The sequence below is a fragment of the Pseudonaja textilis genome, chromosome 3 (assembly GCF_049901715.1).
Source record: "Pseudonaja textilis isolate UNSWEBS1 chromosome 3, rPseTex1.2, whole genome shotgun sequence".
Taxonomy (NCBI): domain Eukaryota; kingdom Metazoa; phylum Chordata; class Lepidosauria; order Squamata; family Elapidae; genus Pseudonaja; species Pseudonaja textilis.
In genome coordinates, this window is record NC_141992.1 from 25,360,763 (window position 1) to 25,374,613 (window position 13,851).

General features: G+C 39.2%; 1 protein-coding gene across 2 annotated transcripts; it reads left to right on the top strand.

The window, feature by feature from the left end:
* Nucleotides 1–338: 338 nt before the first annotated feature.
* Nucleotides 339–13,001, top strand: PIGT (phosphatidylinositol glycan anchor biosynthesis class T). Of its 2 annotated transcripts, none has more exons than XM_026697566.2 (12): nucleotides 339–562; nucleotides 2,076–2,253; nucleotides 3,310–3,437; nucleotides 4,154–4,254; nucleotides 4,504–4,590; nucleotides 5,683–5,770; nucleotides 5,852–5,949; nucleotides 7,184–7,349; nucleotides 7,855–8,055; nucleotides 9,497–9,662; nucleotides 9,785–9,868; nucleotides 11,522–13,001. In XM_026697566.2, the coding sequence occupies exons 1-12, from the start codon at nucleotides 379–381 to the stop codon at nucleotides 11,772–11,774; spliced, it is 1,734 nt and encodes a 577-aa protein (XP_026553351.2). In that variant the 5' UTR covers nucleotides 339–378; the 3' UTR covers nucleotides 11,775–13,001. The 2 variants fall into 2 exon arrangements, with proteins under 2 accessions (XP_026553351.2, XP_026553352.2); XM_026697567.2 differs by having other exon boundaries at nucleotides 358–562; nucleotides 2,162–2,253.
* The last annotated feature ends 850 nt before the right edge of the window (nucleotides 13,002–13,851 follow it).

Here is a 13,851-nt window from a genome sequence, read left to right on the forward strand (position 1 = left end):
TATCCAATGGATTTAAATTCTTAAATAATTCGACACATTTTCTACGAGAGCATCCTTTTGATTTTTTAATATAGTAAATGTTGATAAATGTAACCCGTACAAAAGTTCTTTTGGGGTCCTTCAGAATTTTTTAAAGTGGGAAGAAACAGGGATTTAGAGCATTTTGAGAGTTATCCTCTCCTCTGCGGACTCGGAATATCGGAAAAAAAAAACAAAGAAGATACATCGCTCTATCATCTTGTCTCTATGTTACCGCAAGAAGAGTTCCTATTGGCTTCAGGGAGAAGGGAGGGGCGGAGTTGCCGAGGCTCGCCGGCTGTCCGTTGACCAGCTAGAGGTGGGGAGAGGCGGAGCTTCGTCTTCCTTGGCGCGGCGAGAATGGAGGTGGCCGTCTCGCTGCTGGGCCTCCTGCTTTGGGCCTCGGGGTCGGCGGAGAGCGCCGCCGAACCCCCTCGGGACTCCCTGCGGGAAGAGTTGGTGCTCAGTCCGCTGCCTTCCGGCGATGTGGCCGCCACGTTCCAATTCCGCACCCGCTGGGACTCGGACCTGCAGCGTGGCGGCGGTAAGAGAAGGACCTGCTGCGGGGAGCCCGGGTGGTGGCAGAGCCCGCCCGGGAAGGAGTGGGAGGGGGGAGGAGGAAACGACAGGGCAGGTGCCTGCGCACACCTGGGTAGGTCTGTGCATTCTGGCACCCGATGTGTAGTTTTCCTGCCCTTGGGAACCCTCGCTTGTAGAATAGGAGTAGAGTAGAGTAGAGTAGAGTAGAGTGGAATAGGAATAGGAATAGAATTGAATTCTTTATTGGCCAAATGTGATTGGACACACAAGGGATGTGTCTTTGTGCAAATCCTCTCAGTATACATAAAAGAAAAGATACATTCATCAAGAGTCAAGAATCATCAGGTACCACACTTAATAATAGTCACAGGGTACAATAAGCAATCAAATCATACTAGGAAGCAGTCAATATAAATAGGATACAAGGGACAAAGTTATAGTCACAAGTTGGGAGGGGATGGGTAATAAGGAGTGATTAGAAGATTAATAGTAATAGTAGTGCAGACTTTGTAAATAGTTAGTGTTGAGGGGGCAGCTTGCCTGCTGGCTTCTTTCGAAAGGGGTTTTAAGAAAAGCCTCCGTGCTCTTCCAAACATAGAATAACAGAGTTGGAAGGGACCTTGGAGGTCCATCTAGTCCAACCCCCTGCTCGAGCAGGAGAGTCTATTCCAACTATTATTAGCCTCTACTTAGGATCAAACTCACAAGCCTCCTGATTGTGAGGCTCCACTCTTGAAAATCCCCCATGGAGGAGCAGAGGGATTTTAATGTGCTTGCTCGCATTTAAAAAATTGGAAGAGGAGGAAGCCCAGCTGCTTTATTGATCCTGGTAATTATTGTAATGTTTCAAAATAGCAGAGAGCTTCCTGTTTCCCTGCAGTAGGCTGACTTCCTGTTGTAACTGGTGGATTCTACCTAAAAAAAAACCAAAACTTCTCCAATTGGGCACCTTTCCCACCCCTTTAGGTTTGGGGGATAGTTTCTGGAGTTGTGTGGTTGCAACCCTCTGGAGGATGCAGGGTGACAGAAGGGGCTAGACTATTTAATAGTCTGAATAATAGCAGCCATTGCTTTAACTCAAGGGTCCCCAAACTTGGCAACTTTAAGACTTACGGACTTCAACTCCCAGAATTCTCCAGCCAACTATAGCTGAAGTCTACAAGTCTTAAAGTTGCCAAGTTTGGAGATCTCTAACTGGAGGATAAATGCCGCTAAGATGTTTTTTTTTTTCAAAAGGCAACTGAACTTTCTTTGTTTTTCCTTGAAGATGTTTTTGCTTCTCATCCAATAAGCTGCTTCGGGTTTTGGATGAGAAGAAAGACGTCTTCAAGGAAAAGCAAAGAAAGTCCAATTGCCTTTTGAAAAAAAAAACATCTTTGGGACAACCCTGACCTTGGATTCTGAGAATCTCCATAGACACTTGGGGAGGGGCAGATAAAAGGTGGGGCAGATAGGAGTGAGAGAGAAGGGATGCTATTCTCACTTTGCTTTCCCATTCCGTCTCCATTTTCTCCCAGTCTCCCATTATCGGCTGTTCCCTAAGGCTCTGGGCCAGCTTATTTCCAAATATTCAGTGCGCGAGTTACACCTCTCCCTCACTCAGGGCTTCTGGCGGACACGGAGCTGGGGACAGCCCTACTTGCAAGCTCCTGCAGGCGCAGAACTTTGGGTCTGGTTCCAGGACACTGTCTCAGAGTAAGTCAGTTCACAGTCTCCATTAGTTTATGTATTTATTTGATTTACTTACATCCTGGCTAGGATGCCTCCAACTGATTATTTTTTTCTCAATAGAAAGCCTGTGGAATAGGCTGGGCTAAAAGAAAGTTTCAGTAAATCTAGTGAGTTACTGAACCTGGGTTTCATGGATCCTTTAGCCCACGGTTGTCAAACTTGCATTGTCACAACATTGTTAAGTATTGCAACTTTTTCCTCTTTGCTGTACCAGGCACGGGTGTGGCCAGCACATGATGCATCCAGCCAGTGGGCTGCAAGTTTGACAGCCCTGCCTTAACCACCTACCCTACACAGGCTATGACAACGGCAAATATATAAAAGTGATGTCAGCCTTCCCTTTTTGCTTGGTTACTTGTATTTGTTTACTTATTTAAATGCTGGTACAGAAGTTGTGATTTCCATAGGTCTTAAGTCAATGGAAGCCTCCAGAAGGGCTATGGCAGTTGTTTCACAGTTTATAGATGTGACAGATTGGCTTCTGTCAGTCTGACCATACAGTACAGAGACTGGATGGTGGGAAATGTAATACATTTCAGAGAGCTGGGAAAGGCTTGAGCTGATCATCCATTATTCATGCCCACATCATATGTAGACATGAATTGCACATATATTAAACCATAATCTGAATTTGGGATTCTTTTGGCTTATACTGTTGTAACTTGGATGAATCCATCATGGAAGGGTTTTTCAGTTTATAAATGATGGTTGATAATTTAGCAGTGGTATCATGTGCTGATACCTTTTCTACTTTTTTTCCACTAATGGTATCTCCAATCCACTTGTGCATATGGGTGAGAAAAAATAATCAGATATTATAATTGGCTGCTGAGGGCATGACCACCCTATAAAAGGCTTCATGGGACTGCAGTCCCAGGAACAGCTCTCTTTTTTGCTGATGCTGTGAGAGAGGAGGAAAAAAGAAATTCTTATTCTTTAAATGTTTTAGCAAATACGTATTTTAAATTTCAGATAACTCCTTCACAAACATAAGGCTTACTCTATGTTTTCCTTTCTTAGTGTTGACAAAGCTTGGAATGATCTTAGTAACATCCTCTCAGGAATATTCTGTGCCTCTTTGAACTTCATTGATTCCACCAATACAATCATACCAACGGCATCCTTCAAACCCCTGGGGCTGGTGAATGGTGAGTTTATATGTATTTATTCATCCTATTTATTATTTATTTATTCATCCCTTATCTATGTAAAGGGGCTTATAAAACAAATTCTATAGGTGTTCACCAAAGACAGTTAAAATTTTAAGAATAACATAACAATAGTTTAACAAAAAGTGCTATTTAAAAATATGGGTACTTGGATAATTGGAAAAAAATCATTAAAGGTCCTATGATTATGGCAATTGACAATATATTCTTTAAAATGACATGCAGCAAAAAAGAATGGAACTAATAATTGTTAAAAAGCCAAAAAATAACAAAAAGGGTTTTAACAGTTTTTTCAAACTTCATTGAAAGCACTATTCAGCCTCCCCAGGAAGAGTTTTCAATTGAGTTACCGTAGTTGAGGCAATTCCATTTTTCTTCAAACATTTTACAAAACATATGTTGCTTGTTCAACAGTAGTTTCTCTTTTTCTCTCTCTCTACATCTTAATTCCCCAGGATTGATCTGAGGCATACAAGAAGTACAAGAAATCCAGTTCATCAGCATCATAACCCATTTATTATATGCTACTATATATAGGATAATATATAATAAAAAGGGGATATGCATATGTCCATAAACCTTCTTATCCAGGTTTTCCCTGATTGGGGCTTCTGAGTGTGCTGGACTTTTAATTCCCATAATCCCTAGCAAAATCCAGGTTGAGGAAAGTTCTAATCTTTGACTCCCTCATTCAGTAACAGATCATCGTTTCCTACGATATGCTGTCTTGCCCCGTGAAGTTGTATGCACTGAAAATCTCACACCCTGGAAGAAGCTGTTGCCTTGCAGCTCAAAGGTGAGACGTGTGTTAGCTGCAGTAGTTGAGCCTTAAAGCAGCAGCATGTCCTTTGACCCCTGGAATTCTTTCACTCTTGTAAACATTACTTGGATATCTGCAACATCGCTTCAGGGGTTTTGTCTCTTTTTTGATGGGTATGTGTAACTTGGACTTGTACCATAGCATCATATGTACATACACTAGTTGCATAGTTCCTAAACTTATTTTGGATTCTGCAGGAAAAAAAGGCTTCTTTTTATTTTCCAGGCTGGCCTGGCTGTTCTGCTGAAGGCTGAGCGACTGTTCCACAGCAGTTACCACTCCCAGGCAGTGCATATCCGTCCCATCTGCAGGGTGGGTTTTTGGATGTTTGGTTCATCTGTCATCTGAAAGAGTCGAGGGCAGAATGCCCAAGACTGATAATGCTGAACCTATTCTAGTCTTGGTTCCCTAATTAAGTGAAAGATGGTCCTCTTAAAAATTGAATGTAAAGAAATGGGTAGATCAGTCCATGTTTAATTATTTCGGCATTCCATTACCATCATGATCAACCTAATATCTTTGAAAAATCACAAGCCTGCTTCAATTGTGATCCACAGCAGTTGGTATTTAGTGGCAGTTGCCTCGTTAACACCACAGGTAAAATATAACCTTCATAAGCAGAAATGACTGATAAGCCTAATGTCAGTTATATGGCAATTCCTTTTTAAATCTCCAAGTTGGTGGTCATTGCTGTATTTGCATCCTTCGGTTATATTATGGGATTTACTATGAGCTAGATTCAGAAGAATTTGCTTTAATCTGACCTGAGTCTTCCATTATCAGCTTTATTGACTGAGGAATCTTTGGAATTCTCTTGAGCTTTGGTCTTTGCTTGCAAACATTTCATTACCTGACTAAGTAACAATATCAATGCCATACATTGACTGACTCAGTGATCCAAAGCTTTGCCTCAGCTATTAAGTTGGGTTTTCTTATTTTTATATTTGTTTTGGTGGTGTGCTAATAAGAGTTTTATTAGATGCTGGACCGCACAAATATCAGGAGTAAAGTGTTGGCTACCACAATGATGACTGTTTTCTAACAGGCAAAGATACCACCAAGTGATATGTGCCCACATTTAAAACCAGGCTGAATAAAAGACTGGTTGTGAAAAATTAAAAATGGCAATGAGCAAGTTGAGCAAAAAAAATCCAAGCAGTTATATTGGGGCTCTTAAGAACAAAATAAGGAAGTTATCCATGTATATCTTTATGTTGGGTAGGAAATCTTATTTATATGTCTTAGGATTTCGAGCGTGTAAAAATTTTTTTGCTGGCGTAATTATAATTCTCAGGGCAGATTACTCTAGAAATTCTGGGAAGAATGTTGAGATTACTATACTTTTTAACACATCGACTTTTTAAAATGTGGGTGTTTTTGTCTCCCTTTGCCTTTTTCTTTCAGGACAAATCTTGTCTGAGCTTATCTTGGGAACTCAGGCAAATCCTCACTGTTGTCTTTGATAGTTTTGCCAGTGCCCAAGGAAAGAAAGGTAACTCAGGCTACTGTCTCTGTGTTGGTACTGCTGGTCTGGATTCATCTCTTAGTTGATCTTGTGTCGTTTTCTCTTCAGATTGGTCGCTCTTAAAAATTTTCTCTCGTACTCTCACTGAAGCCTGTCCTCTGGCATCTCAAAGCAAGGTTTATGTTGATATATCCAGCAAAACCAAGGTACTTTTTTTTGTCAACCATGTTTGAATATAGATGTAATGTTAATATGCTGAGCACGGTTTTTTTAATTTGTATAAGACTAGAAAAAACAGGAATTGGGAGGGAGAACAAGACTTGTTTTGTTGAGGCTTTCTAGACTTTTGAGTGGTTCCTTTAGGTCAGGGGTCTTTAAACTTGACAACTTTAAGCTTGTGGACTTCAACTCCCAGAATTCCTCCTGTCACATTAGCTCGGGAATTCTGGGAGTTGAAGTTCACAAGTGTTAAACTTGCCAAGTTTTAAGACCCTTGCTTTAGGTAAAATAGGTGCTTTAATCTGGAGGGTGTGGATTACTTAATGTAATTTGAAAATACATCTAACCAAATTTTGATAATATGATCTGCAGTATCTGCATCAAAATAATGGCTGGAGCGGAGGCACAACAGGTTGCCCTCTTTAGCACAAGATTCCCAGCTTTATATTTCCATAGTGTAATCATCTCCTGAAATGGGCTTTAGACTGAGCTCTAGTTGGGTGAAAAAATCCTGTTGGAAGCTTCCCATGTAAATGGACTGAGTGGGTATCAGGTGTGCTCAAGGAATTTGGCTTTTTGCAGTTGAAATGCTTGATACCTTCAGTAGTAAAATCTGATTGTTAGTGAAGGCAGTGTCAGGTAAAAAAATATTATACTGTCATTTTTAGTTTTTATAGATCGCTTTTTATACTTTTGGTAGTGTGTAGGAGGTCCCTTACTTGGTCTAGGTATCTTACTTGGTTTTGCTACTTTACTGGATCTAAATTGTGTTTTTTTTTAACTAGATGATCATGCTTCTGTAGTTTATATGTAAAGATTTATAATTACAGGTTCCATTACACATTGTAATGTTTTTATTGACTTTTAAAATAGTTATAACATGCTCTATTGAAGAATTATTATTCTCATGGACATACCCATTCAGTGTATAGAAGGAGTACCTGTGATTTGCTGTGCTTGCTTTTCAGTTGTCATGTTTCCATGTGCTGCTTTGAAGAGTGTTTCAATGGAAGAATTTCCAGTGAATTGGGGAACTTGGGCAGTTGTGATTCTGAATGCACAGAGAGACTGCCTCAACAACTTGTGTCTAGTTGCCTTTATAAACATAAACATTGCTCTAGAATGCACATAAGGAAGGAGATGTTGAGCATGTTTTCGCTAGCTGTGATATGAGGATGTCATATGTTGGCACAAAGCAAATGAGTGTGCTTATATTCTCAGGTGCAAGAGCTCCTGGATGTTTCCCCAACTCCTTTATCTGTCTATGAAGCATCAGTCCAGGGAGACAGGAGAACTTATGCAGTCTATGACCTTCTGAACCCAGCACTCTTCAACGCATCTCGCAACCTCAATGTGCTGTTGAAATGGAAACGGCCTCAGGATAATTGTGAGTGATCAGTGATTTCCTGCTTCTCCATACTATTTTAATGGTATAAAGGATACCATTGCACTGTGCCAGTTAAATCTGCTAACTAGGACTAATACTTAATTAGTCCTCACACACTCCCATGACCTAATACTTTAGAGTTGAATTTCATCCATATGTATTTCAAAATATTATTTATTTTGAAATAGGACAGCAGTACAAAATCCAGTAGTATTCCCAACCATCCAGGAGAAATGTCTTTAAAGAGACACTACAAAAACTCTAGAAATTCAGAGAAGTGTTTATTGTCCTCTCTTACAAAAGTGTCTAAATCATCAAGCAGTGATTTGGTCACATCTTATATAAAGTAGGAAACAATAGTCCTTGCTCCCAATTGGCAAACAATGGGGAAATCCTATGTAAGTAAGGAAATTTAGTTTTTCTTTTGAGGTATTGCTTTAGGTGTATTTCATCTGATACAGATGCTGAAGTTGAGTTTCTAATTCATCTAATTTGTTTTCTTCAGTGGGCCTGGCAGTACCGGTGCTCCATGCTCAGCGCTACGTGAGTGGTTATGGTCTCCAAACAGGAGAAATCAGCACTCTTGTGTATAACACACATCCATATCGAGCTTTCCCTGTGCTTCTGTTAGAGACTGTGCCCTGGTACCTACGGCTCTACATTCATACCTTGACCATTATTACTAAAGGAAAGGAAAATAAACCAAGTAAGATCGAAATTCTCTCTAATACATTCTTCTTCTAATCCTTTTCTTTCTAGAAAGAGAAATCCTTTGGAAGAGAACAGTGGAAATGCAGAATTGTTGCTCCATTTATCCTTTGCTCCACAACCAATTTGTATCCATGGTACTTAGATCTAGAGGATTGCTTTTTTTATTTTTTTAAATTTTTTATAAATTTAGACCAAATTGGGTTTTACTCTACCATCTTCACCTTTAGGACAGTTAATTGCCCTAATATTAAATACCTCGGTATATAATTAAAGAACCATATAAATGTCCAATTTAATTGCCCTAATAGTCAAATATTGGTGTTCTGACAGGGTTATTTTATTAAGAGTCTGGCCGGCACATTTTGTTCCAGATATAGCTTGTACCAGATACAGTAACTGTCCTGGTAAGATTGAAAGTGATGCATGAGCTGAAGGCCTTTCCTGATCACAACTTTCGCTGTTTAAACAAGAAGCTCCCAGCTGATAAACCACCTCCTTCAGTCAGCAGTATTCGCAGGATCAATGTTCCTGCATTGCACTGATATTTTGATGACAAACAACTCCATCTTGTTAGATTTAATCCAAATTATTTTCATTTGATTCAGATCATAGCATTCAGGCATTGATTCAGAATTTCGACAGCATCTGCAATGCAGCATAAAGTGGCAATATATAACTGAGTGACATTAGCATTTTGGTAATGCCTTGCTCCAAATTGCTGAATGGTATCCCCCAAGCAGTTTCATGTAGATAATAAACAATAGGGGAGAACAACAAGTTCTGATGCCGTCCACGTTGGCATTCATAAGAGCTTGAGAGTTGCAACCTTGTGTCTACTGACCGGAACCACTGATTGAGGTGGGCTTGGAAATTGTTGCAATGCTGTGCCCATAGCTCCCAATGACCCAGAAGGATACTATACCATGGTGAGTGGAATTTTTAAAAATCTAAAAATAATACATGGATGAAATAATTCATGGCTAGTAACACAGTAGAAGATACCCATTTTGGCAACTACAGTAATTTTTTATAGAACGTGATTGCTTTGGGTTTGACTTGTATTGATTTCATCAGTATCTTTATACATTATTTTAGGACTATTAACATACCATTTTTTAAAGAATTAAAAATAATAAATTGCCTGCTACTTTGGAAATAAACCCCATTGTATTCTGTTTGGCTTTTTAGCCAGCCAGTATAGTCCTATGCTAGATTTGTTTGTTGTGTTTTTTCACAAATGAATTAAGATGTTTAATCAGAATCCCAAAGATTCTGATTGCATTCCAAAGGGTTAAAGTGGAGCAGTGTGATCTGCTCTGCAAAGGTGCTGTGGAGATCATCTGGGCCTCAGCAAGAACATTCTTCAGTATATTTATATGAACCTCATGGAAGGATTTTGTTTATCTGAAATGCTAATTATATTTCTTTGTTATTAGGTTATATACATTATCAGCCAGCACAGGACCGAAAACGTCCCCATCTCCTGGAAATGTTGATTCAGTTGCCAGCAAACTCAGTCACCAAGATCAACATCCAGTTTGAGAGAGCTTTGCTCAAGTGGACCGAATACACACCTGACCCCAACCATGGCTTTTATGTGAGGTAAGCGGGGACAGTCTTCAGCCAAAGAGTTGTCTGTGCTCCATCCCTTTGAATCCTTGTCTGCTTGTCTTCCTGAAGGGGCTTATAACCTTAATTTTCTTTTTTTTTCCTCTGGATTTTAGCCCATCTGTCTTAAGTGCCCTAGTACCAAGCACCATTGCCATAAAAGAGGAAGATGAAGCTGTAAAACCACTTTTTGCTTCACTGTGAGTCCCTAAACCTTGGCAAATGAAGGAGGGTGGAAAGTGGGAAATGCATAAAGTTGATATTGCTGCTTTGTGTAGTGCTATTGAACATGGGAAGCTGCTTATACCAGCTTTCATTGTTTGGCCATTGAGTCGTTATCTGTTCCATTCTCCCCAAGATATTTCTTGCATATTCTTGCCAGCTCCATTTTGTAGACTAGACCAGGGAGGCTAAAACTACTTTTATTGAGATTGGCTATAACAACAAAACCTTGCAACCTTGTGATTACAATCACAAGAAGTGAATAGTACCACTCTATACTGCACTAGGTAAGGCCACACTTGGAATACTGTGCCCATTTCTTGTCACCATGACACAAGAGATGCTAAGGTCCTAGAAAGAGTGCAGAGAAGAGCAACAAAGATGGTAAGAGAAAAGCAACAAAGATCATGTGAAGGCTAAACCATATGGTGAACGGCTAAGGGAACTAGGTATGTCTAGCCTAACAAAGAGAAGGCTTAGTGGGGGAAGGCTTAGCCATCTACAAATATTTGAAGGGGTTTCCTTGGAAAGAAGGGGGTCAATTTATTCTCCATACATAGCACCTAAGGATAGGAGAAGCAATGGATGGAAGTTTTATCAGAGGACGATCCAACCTTGAATTAAGGACAAATTTTCCGATAGTGGAAAAAAATGATCAGTGGAACAGCTTACCTCCTGAAATTGTGCGTGATCCATTGCTGAAGGTTTTCAAGAAAAGATTGGATAACCATTTGTCCAGGAAGAAATAAGGATCTGGGGTTTGGACTAGAAGACCTCCAAGGTCCCGTCCAATGTGATGATTCTATTGACTTCCAAAGATGGTAACTATGACTGCAAAGATTGTCATTTGTAAGCATTGCAGCCATGCTTTACAACTGCATTGCTTAGCAATGGAAATTCAAGTTCCAATCGTCATTGTATGTCAAAAATTATCTTTATGGAGCATTTTGGATTGGATAAGGCTGACAGCAATAGTTTGCAGTTTCTTAAACACTGATTATCTTTTCCTCATTGCCTGGTATTCTAACTGGGATCACTAGCACTTGAATTTGGAAGCCTTCTGCATACAATAGTGCATGTGATTTGTCACTTGAGTATTTGCTGCTGAAGCAAGATCATACATGCAGGAGTCATTATCTTATGTGGAATATGATGCCCAAAATATGTTGTATTCATATGTGATCTTAGTTGTATTCATATCAATCCTATTTGAATGCTAATACCATATGAAGTAAATGTCCAATTCCTGAATGAAGCCTCATGCTAAATATTCATAGTAGTTTGTGCATGCTAAAGCACTGGACACAGCTAAAAAAACTAAGGTCTTTTGACAGGTAAGTTATATATCTTTAATCTTCCTCAGCCAATGGTGCTGTCTACCTCACCATAGCAGATCTCAGAAGCTATGGGATCTTACTGGGTTGAACATGGCTGGAGGACCACCTGTGAATTCCAGGATTACTGGATTCTAGGGTAACAAAATTGAAATGCATTTTGGAGGAAGGCAGTGGTTTATCAGCTCTATAATCTGCAAAGAAAATTGCACTCGTCATTGGAAGTAGGGCTTGACTCAAAAATATCTTTATCTTCACCTCTGATTTTAAACTGCTGGGTTTTTTTTTATTTCCCAGATTTCCTTCCTTTGATGGCTCCAGCTACTTTGTACGTCTCTACACTGAACCCCTACTGGTGAATCTGCCAACACCAGATTTTAGCATGCCATATAATGTGATCTGCCTGACTTGCACTGTGGTAGCTGTGTGTTATGGCTCCTTTTACAATCTTCTGACCAGAACATTCCATGTGGAAGAACCTAAGAAGGGAGGCCTAGCCAAGCGACTAGCAAACATAATTCGTAAAATAAGAGGTGTACCTCTTCTCTGAGGACAGTTGGTGCATGTACTTCTGAAAGCTTTAGGAACTCTCCAGCCAAGAAATGAAGGCCAACTTGTGGGAAGGTAGATGGTTGAAGCAGGGTACCTTTTGCAAGACTTTATTTATTTTCTTGTTATGGATTATTTTTCATGGTTGTTGAAAAATAATTCCTTCATTGCTGATCTCAGGACTGTAAATAAAAATGCCCAGGGGATAAGCTTACTCTTCTGAAGATGTTTACATTATCTGAAAAGACAACTTCAAATAAGACAGAATTGCTCTTGACTTTTTATCTCCCTGGTTTTGGTAAAGTAGAACCACTCTTATCTCATTAGCTAATTTACTTCAATTGCCCTATATACATACTGAGCTTGCACCTTTTAATTGCGATGTGCAACTTAACTGAAGGCAGAATTTTTTTTGAGAGCAATGCATCAACACTGTGTTGGTGGATGTAAGAGAGAAGAAACAAAAAATATTAAATATATAGATTTGTGCTTGAGGGCATTCTGCATAACTATTTAATTTTGGCAAATTGCTATTTTAGAGGAAAAAACAATTTGAAGCACACTGATGCAATTGTCACTGGAGAAAGCAGCTTCTAGAAATCTCCATAACAGTTTGTGACTTAAAGAGCATGAGCTACCTGGACAAAGAAAACTCTAAAACAGAAAAAAAAACATGGTGCTGGCTAATGATACCCACAGGATTTAGATTAAGATGATAATCTAAATTGGGAAATGAATGCTGTTTGTATGCAAACACAAATAGTTTAAAAAGGTTTCAATATATAATTGACAAGTGGTATTAAGGTCTTCATAAAGATCATATTAATCAGTCTTCCATGTACCATACTGCCTGATAGCCAAGCAAAAATTTCACCTGAGTGAACCCATCAAAATCATGCAAGATAAAGAAATTGGTCAATAAGTTTTCATTAGAAGTTTTCATTAGAAAACTTATCAGTTTTTATCCCATGTTCACTAATCCATTCTGAAGTATACTGTTATTTTGGTTGATGGTGTGAAGCTAAGGAGAATAAGATTTGGATAGTACTTGGATAAGAGAAAGCCAGGGAATACCTAGTCTGTACATTAGACAGAAGTTGAAAAAGCATTCAGGAAAAAGGCAGTGGAAAGCACTTGCAGTATTGTCAAGAAAGCTACAAGTATGTACAGTGGTGATAAAGTTTATGAATAGCTAAAATGATTCTGATTAAAGATGCAACACCCAAAACAGTGCACAGTCTCATCTTTATTGAACTCTGAGTTAAATATTGTTCATTATTAACGTCCAGAAGCTGAGGGGGTGTGTAGAGAGAAAGAAGCTCACGCTAAATCTGAGTGCTATGGGTTCTAAGGCCTCCCAGATATGGGAGACTTTCTCACATGATCCAACACACAATGGACATGCTCCAGGTCCTTTCAATTAAGCAACATCATTTGATGGGATCAAGAGACACATGTCTGCCATGATGCCTTCCCTGTGGAACAGTATACACCTGTGATCCAGATGGCCTACATCTTGCCAGTCTTTTGTGAAGCACTTCCACTGGGGTGCTGGACAAGGATAATAAGTCTTTAAGGGATGATTAGGCAAGATACACATGTGACCTCAGAGGCAATGTGCTTTTAGGCTGCTTTGTTTGATACTGTTTGCTGTTTTGATCAGATATTAGCTGCTCAAATATTAGAGCTCCAATTCTAATTGGATAGCCATCTGAATTGAATCTACAAATAAGTATTGTAAAATCCAAATGTGACCTTTAATCCAGAAAAAAAATTAAATCTGTTCAAAACCACATTTCGATTTGCATTCAGATTTTTTTATTTCCAAAACAACAATCTATACCTGAAAGGCAAATTACTAGCCATGGCCTGCTCTTAATGAGTTTCAAAGAAAGTTCATTACTATTATCAACAATGGATCTACTTTCTATGTTCTATAATCTAACCACATGAATTTACATATTTAACACCATATAAAAAGTTGCTATTACCTTGTTACAAAGGTAATTCACTGGAACATTAACTTATTCTATTTGCTGATCCTACTGCTACCACATTGGGGTTCAGGTTATTGACTT